Source organism: Centruroides sculpturatus, unplaced genomic scaffold, assembly GCF_000671375.1.
Source record: "Centruroides sculpturatus isolate CEXI.00-Female unplaced genomic scaffold, Cexi_2.0 scaffold263, whole genome shotgun sequence".
NCBI lineage: Eukaryota > Metazoa > Arthropoda > Arachnida > Scorpiones > Buthidae > Centruroides > Centruroides sculpturatus.
In genome coordinates this window covers 75,763-84,719 of record NW_019384587.1, presented here as the reverse complement: position 1 = coordinate 84,719, position 8,957 = coordinate 75,763, and the positions used below count along the sequence as shown (strand labels likewise).

The following is an 8,957-nucleotide window of genomic DNA, read 5'->3' as shown; positions in this document are numbered from 1 at the left end:
TTTATAGTTCTATCTATATTACAACTTCTTTTTATATGAACTAATATCGATATTATTATTGTATCGTATTGTATTTTATAAAAGCTATGTATATATATATATTTTTTTGTATAAAATATATAATCTATATATTTATAGTTTATGGAGAGAAATATGCCTCTTTGCCACTTCCCCTCCCCGAATTCACCATTGATTAAACCTATGAACAGGGTGGTGTTTCTGACTGCTCTATTGGTAATATAAAAAATTTTCTGATTAATTTTTTTTATAGTTTTATATTGCGATAAGCTTTAAGGTTCATAAAGATTATAAATATGAAACCTTATCAACTTAAAGATTATAGTCGTTCACATTTAATGTTTTTCTATCTAAAAATCGTTTTCATTGCTGTTTCACGAGAATCAAATTCAATGAATATGAATAACATTAAAATTATAACAGTTAATGATCTTTGATTGAAAGAAACTTAAATATTGATTAATAGGCAAGTCCATTTTTATTTGGAAAATTGTTGCATTAATATGTCCATGATTGATTTCAAAGAGTCCATTGTTTGCGCGATTTTGTTTTTAACTTCCGACTCAAACAATTAAATAATTTTCGTTTAGGATGATGGTCATCTGTTTTCTTGTTGTCATCTTCAAAATTTGACACCAATTCATTGAAAACAGAATAATGATTGGAGAAAGATTGCAATTGATTCTGATCTCTGGAGAGTAAATCCGTTTTTTCGAAATTTTCTTGAAGATCTGTGAATATTCTATTTATTTCCGAATTTTCTTTTTCTAATTGAAATTCCGTATTTTGCAATGCTAAAGGCAATTCGTTTATGCTTTTAAGCAGGTTCTGGTTATTTTTTCTTAATTGTTCCGCTCGATTTCGGAGTTCTCGTTCCGACTTGCAATGCAATCGTGATTGATTTTCTAATACTTGTTGTATTTTATTAATTTCCTTTTTTACACTGCTATATTTTACATTCATTTCTTGTAATTCTTTTTCTTTGATGACTATTTTTTTATCGACTGTTAGTCTTTTTTTAACTTCCATGTCTAAACATTTCTCAAGAGATTCCTTTTCAAAATTTAATTGTAGGAAATTCTTGTCGTTAATGTGTAACTGATCCTTCAAAGTTTCTTGCTTCATATTTATCTCTTTATGCAAAATTTCAATTTGCATCTGAAATCTTGACTTTTCATTTTTTGCAATGGCTAATTTATTATCCCATTCTTCTATTTCATTAATTTTATTATTAATTTCGATATTAAGAAAGTTTCTTTGATTAATCGATGAATAATTTTCTGCATTCAGCTTTTTAATCTGAGTTTTTATATCGTCCAATTCATCTTCCTTAGTTTTTACTGATGAAGAAGCCATTTCTCTCTGTTTTAACTCATTGGTGTAATTTTCAAGATTATATGTTGTTTGTTTTTCTTCTTTCATCCTTTTTCTCAAAATATCCATTTCTGTTTTTAATTTTTGAATTTTTAAATAATTACATTTCAATTGGTTTTCTGAAGAGGCGATCGTAGACTTGAAATTCTCGAAATCTTTCTCAATTCTATTTTTATACTTTTGTTCGTTTAGTAATTCTACGCTTAAAGTTTTTAGTTTATGTTCATAACTTTGTTCGTTCATGTGTAACTGATTCATAACGTTTCGTATTGCATCTAGTCGACTAGCAAAACTCATTAATCCATTTGCAATTTCACACAAATCTATAATATCTTTATCAAATGTATTATCTTGAGGAATACACACCATTGACAAACTTTGACCTCCTATTGATATTTCGTTTGAGCCATTTGCAGAATTATGAATATTAGATGATACTTCAACAATCCTTGGGTAAATATTACTTCTTTGTAATTTTTCTGATCTTTCTATCTCATTCGAAACCTGTATATATTCATTGTCCGTTTCATTGCTAGTTTCACTTTTAGAATGATAAGAATCCTCATTTATAGTTTTCTGAAGAAGAAGATTTAGTATCTCTAAATGACCTTCCTTAAAAGATATTATTAAAGGAGTCTGGTGTTCATCATCTTGATATTCTATAGAAGCACCTCGTCGTAACAAACTTTTGACAATATCTACCAAACCAAGAAGAGAAGCTAAGTGCAAAGGGGTCTGTCCTCTCTTATTAGTTATGTCCACAAACGGTATTTTTTCAATAAGAATAATGGCAATCTCTACGAATTTGTTAGCAATCGCTATATGCAAGACTGTATTGCCATTTTTATCTTTAAGAGATATATCTGCCCCTTTCTCCAGTAATAATTTAACAATTTCATTGTGTCCATGTTGAACAGCATTGAATATCGGCGTACGATTTTCGCAATCCACAGCATTTACGTTAGCACCGCTTTCTAGCAAAACAATTACGATATTATGAAAACCTTGAATTGCTGCCAAATGAAGCAGTATTCTTTGATATTTATCCGTGACATTAACGTCCTCTGTAAACTTAATTATGCGCTTCACTTCATCGACATCGTCTGTTTGAAATGCTTTATGAATGAATGATAATTCTGATACATCACAATGATCACTCTCATCCATCTTTTAAAAAAGTTTATTAGTGCGTAGGGAAGACAAATTTGGCTTGTAAATAATAAAACAAAAAGTTTATAAATTCATTATTTAGTAAATTCGTTTAATATTTGTTAAATAATAATGTAGAAATTATAAATCATATTTACAAATTTATTAATTAAATTAAAAAATTAATTTAATTAAAAAAATAAGGATTTGTAAAGTAAGATTAATTATTTAATATCAAATATGCTTTACAGACTGATATTCGGTATTATATTAAACCACTCTTAAACCTTTACCAGCAAAATTATTTATATATACTGTATTAATAAATAACTTTGCTGGTAAAGGTTTAAGAGTAGCTTAATGTGAAATTGATTATCTTTATAAATATTTGTTTAAATAACAGAAAAATAATCGTTTATTATTAAAGTTTAAAATAAAATTTTAAAAAATTCTATATCATATTAGGTTCATTTAGATTCATTCTTTCATTAACAAACGATTTGTAGATAAAATTTGAATTAACCAATAAATATGAGTATCTTATTTATCTACATGAAATAACCAATTAGAGAATGCTACTAAATTCAAAGCAACTAATAACAGTTTCGCTTTAAAAGTTTAATTTTTCTTTTTCTTTTTGGTAAAAGTTGTAGGTGTATGATAATTAATATGCTTATAATCAAATATTAATTACCATATAAATATTATTAAACGAAACGTATTATAAATGTTTTTAAATTATCTGGAAATTAAATTTTTAAAAAGTGTATTAATTTAATTTTATACCGAAAGATGGCAGCAGTATTTAACGTAGATTTTTGATCTCAGATAGCGAATTCGCCGTATCAATTAGGAAAACTTTATCTGATAAGACATAAACAGTGCATAATATTTATAGATATTTTTTCGTATATTTAAATCAGGACATTAGATTTTATCAATTAATTTTGAAAAAAGCGTATCAATTTTCTTATCACTCCTAAATTTCCAACTAACACCATCGATACAGATATTATAATTGGCATTTAAGAAGTGTGAAGAGTTTAATCGGGTTTTCTCGTTTATTAATTTACATTCAAACTGACGAATGAGGAAGTGCATTCCGATATCGATCTGGATCATCTCGTTCATCCATCCATCAGAATTGATATCCGACGGATGTTTTCCACGTCGAAAGATCTGTGCGATGAATTAAATTCACAAAAATTCCAATCTATAAACATTTTCTTGTATATTTTTAGGTTTATCAATACCCGACGGGTGAATGTCACCCCAAAAACAGAAGAAATCAGGGATTTCTGGAGTTTTTCCCACACAAATTGGATACGGAAACAGGGAAACGAAATTCGTAAACAGCTAAAAAAATCTGTTTACTTTGCAGAGATACATTAATTGCCCGCGATCAAGGTCAAAACTCCTTGAGGGCATGCTGCCAGGTTGTAAAATTAAGGCCCACTTTCGTGTTTACTATATTCTTCCAGGTATACTGTATTCTAACCACGTTAGTACCGTTATATCGAAAACAAAATACAGCTTAAGTTCCGTTAGACTAGAAAAATTGAATTAATTTACTGAAGATCCTAGAAGCCAACACGTGGTATTGCCACGGTGGCGATGTCCATGCGCTGATTGCTGTATCTTCAGTAAATTAAAGTTGATTTTTCTCACTAATTCAAAAAATCTTAATTAAGACCAAGTTTTGCTTAAAGTAAACCGTAATTTTTCGTGTATTATTCCATAAAATATTAGTTTTAGATAAAATAAAGGTTCAAACTGTTGCAAAGTAAAATTCAAGTTGTTCATTGAAAAGGGCAAAGTTCATCAATTAGTGTAAATACGTTTTATAATGATTCTCAATAACTTATATGCTAAAATTTACCGACTTTTCGGATAAAACACTATAAAAATTTCTTAATATATATTTACTGTAGTTTTGTATCAGTTTACTACAGTATCTGATTGCTCTTGGAACTATGCCCTCGGTATTCTGATTCCCATAAATTCAGAGTGTAAATCTGTAGCCAGTATGAGCACATGTTCACTAAAAAATAGGAAAAAAGCGAGTTTGATCGTAATAGCAAACGAACCCACGATTGTAGTAATATATGAAATGTTACAACTAGAGAGAAATTATAACTTCACACCAGGAATCACATCATATGTTCATATAATTAATGGAAAGGGTTCGGATCGTATTGAGAACTTAATACACTTTCTCCTGCGGTCTTGGGTCCTTTTTTTAAAAATAAACACGTGATTTGTAAGCTTTCACTAAGATTTACACGTTGTTCCCTTTCGAGGGTAGCTAAAGCAAAATTGTTTGTACTGTACAATAACTTGCGTTTACCTATTTTACTGTTAAATACACATAGTAGGTTACAAATTGTTACTACGGATTTAGGTAATCCACCAGTTTTCGAGCTTTTGTCGCTTATGTCAGACTCGTAACTATTACTCTTTTAACAAAAGATTACCCCCGAGCGACTCAACTTTTAACTTATTTCTGACTCGTACGCCTACATTTATCCTAGATACAAGTTATCCAATGGGTCGGGTTAAACGTGTTATAGTTTTAGTTTAATATTGTTAAATCGACTTTTCCGCTTAGTGTACAGTACGTAACAGTTCACGAGTGGCCTATTTCCAACTGGCTGAATGCCACGTTACATAAACGTTTGTACTTTAGTCGAACCTACGTCATCAATGTCTGTACCTAAATGTTATTGAAACGTGTGGGGACTTGTTAAACGTGCAAATTAAGAAAACAAAAAGTAAAATAAATTGCTTCGTTAGTCGGTTTTATTTATTTTTTGAATCGTTATCTTACTAGTTATTGATGAGGATAATAAAAATCTGCACAGTTTTCTCTTCACTTTCGACATTCTTTGACGTCATCGGATCACGTAATTTATGAGGGGTTTTTTGTGTTATTTTCTTAGCTTCTCACCGGTTTGGAATAAAAACGTTGCGATCAAGGACTTCTTATGTAACTTGATGTATGTATTACACATAGAAGATAATAAATCGTATCGTTGGGTGATAAGAATCGACTTTCTGAGTGTCAAGTTCAATTAAATTTGGGGATATAAAAACGTTTCTGTATGATTATAAACTGTCATTCAATCTTAAATATCATTAATAATGCCGTAATAATTATTAATTTAGTCTATAATCCGCGCTGTTCTACGCAATTAAAATAGCAAAAAGGATCATCATAGTCCACGTGATGCTCAGGGAAAGTGAGGGAAAGTGTCTAATTAATAGGCAATTTTGGTTATCACAGTTAATTTTATGAGTCTGTTTAACTTCAAGATCATTTATCAGATAAATTATGAGGAAAACAATATAAATTCCCTACTCACGTTCCTGAATTACTGTTTACTCGAGGACAAATCTATAAACTTCAAGCATGTTAATAAATTCTTGTGTATAAATTTAAAGATTGTTTTTATTAATTTTCTAACATTTACCTCAATCATTTATTAATTTTAGGCAATGCTTTAATTCTTGGTATTGTAGTTCTCGTTCTTATACTCTTTTCGTAGAAGTCGCAAAAAAATATTTTATAAATTAAGATAATTTGAATTTTTGGGGACAAGAATACGGGAGTTAGATCACGTACACCTATATATTTAATAGGCTTAACAACTTTTAAATTAGTCTGTAGGCAAACTAGAAGCGCGTAACACTTCCTCATTCGCACAGGTTTTATGATCTAGTTATAATATTTCATAAAGAAAGGTGGAGAAAAACTGATTTAATGATCAACAAACAGAAAAAAAATGTGTTCTTTTTTACGCCTACTTCGCTTTCGTGACATTAATTAATTTTCGAAGTGGATAGTAACGTAACATGCGTTAAATGAGGGGAAGATTCATGCGGTAAGTACAGGAGCTTCACTCCACTAACTGGATATTTTATGGTCCAAAAATTGAACAAAAAGCATTGTGTATGTATAAATTATTGTTTGAAAACACCGAATCTTCACAATGTTACATTCAGTTAGGTGCATGACCTAAAAATTTAAATTTTTAGTTAAATAATCGCTACCAAAATTGCACTTAACACTCAAAATAAACTCTGCTCTAATCTATTTTTTTATGTAAATCGTGTGAAGAGATATATTTCTATTTTTAAACGTAAACAACAAATATTTTTACAGTTAGATAATAATTCTCTTGGATCTGAATAACAGGAAAGGGATACGTAGAAGCGTAACGTAAGTAACGAAGGAGATAAAGAGTTATCTCATTGTAAACAATTCGTAAGGCATTAAAAATATCTAATCGAATTCAACGTAACGGTTATTTTGTATCTAAAAACATCGATAGGCGTACATGAGATAATTTCGTACATATATTATATAACAGCAGCATCTACCAGAGTATTTAACATCCGTTAACGCCCACCATTTTTAGAGTTTCGAAGAGATAAACATTATAGAAGAAGGTAGACAGCCTTCAAGTTTTGTCTCGACTCTGTTTTGCAACCACTTTTTAAACAATTATTAAACCATTAACCGCTAAAAAATTGCCACAACAGTAGACACGTAACATTTTACGCAAGGTGTAAGTAACTAATGCAATATTGCGCTTCATTAACGTCAATGCGAAAGTAATTATTGAATTATTTGGACCCTACGCTGCAATGTCGACCCTGACCACAATTTGGACACGTTTGTCCCATTTACGGCCTCATCTAAAGACACAAATTGTAATCATCTATAAACCACACGCATAGGAATATACAGAAATGATATAAAACTCCCATTCGCAATCTAGGGATGGAAGAATTGGACCTGCAAAATTAATTCTACTCGTAGTTCACAAGTAACAGCATCCGATTCGAGTTATTTCTTCACTTTTGTTATTTTGTAACGGTTCGAAATTATATATTTAGCAAGAAGTACACTTATAATTGTGTTTATTACGTGATATTGTAAGACTCGATGCCGTGTATCAAGGAAAACAAGAAAACGAAAATTGAATTTTGAAGGTCGCTGAATATCTATTCTATAGGATGTAACTTATACAATATGTGATTAGTGGGAAAATCTAGGACAAAATCTCCATGGTAAAATTGTTTTTTCTTTTCTTTTTGCATTATGAAATGCCACGAAAGACAATAAAATAAATATTTTTGAATTTTCCTGGGATTTTATAATAAATATTTACTTATTTCCTTGGCGCAATAAACGTCCTAATGAAACGCTTATAATGCCTAGTGAAATTCGAATTTTGCTTTTTTTTTTATTAGAATGTTCTCTAAGCCAAGTAAGAACAATTTGGAATATACTAAAATTTATATTTTTCTTGCATTAGATTTGTTTACTATTACACATAAATAATGTATAATAGATTTATATATAGTAAACAAATATTGTACACAATAGAAATATACAGACAATTTCCTAAAATTCTATAGGGATTTACTTTATCCCCAATTAAAACTAAAATTAAAATTCTGCCAAACTTCATTTGTATTAGTTTATACAATTTATGATTACGATAATTGGCCACGATTCAAAAATATTTTTGGGAAACACCCAAATAAAGTCATATCAACGAACCGGGAAAGGTTCAACTACAAAAGTCATTTATGTATTTCCGAGACCGTGTCTTCCTTTTTTTGTTTGGTTCTTCACTACAAGACATGTAAAATGCCTTGTGTCTATTTATGCACCTAGTAGTGAAGAAACAAACAAAAGTCATTTAGTTGAAAGTTCCTTGATCACTTATATGACGTTATTTAGGGGGATACACCTAAAAAACACAGAAATAACGAGGAAACTACAAGTTGCAGTTGTTCACTCGGTTATAACGTAAAATTTACTGTAGAAATGTAGAATATTTCTGGCATGTTTAATTAAAGGCTCTGAAAATAAATTCAACCGCATCAACCTTTAAAAATCACTAGACGATATATCGATATTTAATATATCGATATTGAAAATAATGTGTTGAAAGGCCGCATTACTTTATTTTCTTTTTTTAAATGTATTTTACCTCGTCGTAACTTTTTTGTACTTACAAATAACGACTTCCTTACTTTGCGCTAGATATTTACGAAACACGCTTCGCATGAAGCACCCTAAACGAGGAAAATAACTTCTAATGGTTACATTTCAGACAATTTTTGACATCAAAGTTATCGGCAAGACAATGCTAGGCGCCTACTAAAAATTTGGCAACATACTTGGCATTGACATCAGCAGAGAATGAGTTAAACGTCTTTGCTTCTGGCCAACGAGCCGAGCAGAATACAAAACTAACCATAAACTTAGTGCGTATTTATTGTTAGTTATAGTTCCACATCTTTAAATAACCGTTCGGTTTTACACCATCATAAAAAAATAACTCGGCTGTTATCCATCGATCGATAATCTAAAATTAATATTCAAATATAGGCCAGTAGGT

At 30.0% G+C, this 8,957-nt stretch overlaps 1 protein-coding gene across 1 annotated transcript; it reads right to left on the bottom strand.

The window, feature by feature from the left end:
• Positions 1-488: 488 nt before the first annotated feature.
• On the bottom strand, positions 489-2,637 carry LOC111624674 (ankyrin repeat domain-containing protein 18B-like). The gene has a single exon (XM_023367584.1). The coding sequence runs from the start codon at positions 2,557-2,559 to the stop codon at positions 538-540; it is 2,022 nt and encodes a 673-aa protein (XP_023223352.1). The 5' UTR covers positions 2,560-2,637; the 3' UTR covers positions 489-537.
• Positions 2,638-8,957: the final 6,320 nt, after the last annotated feature.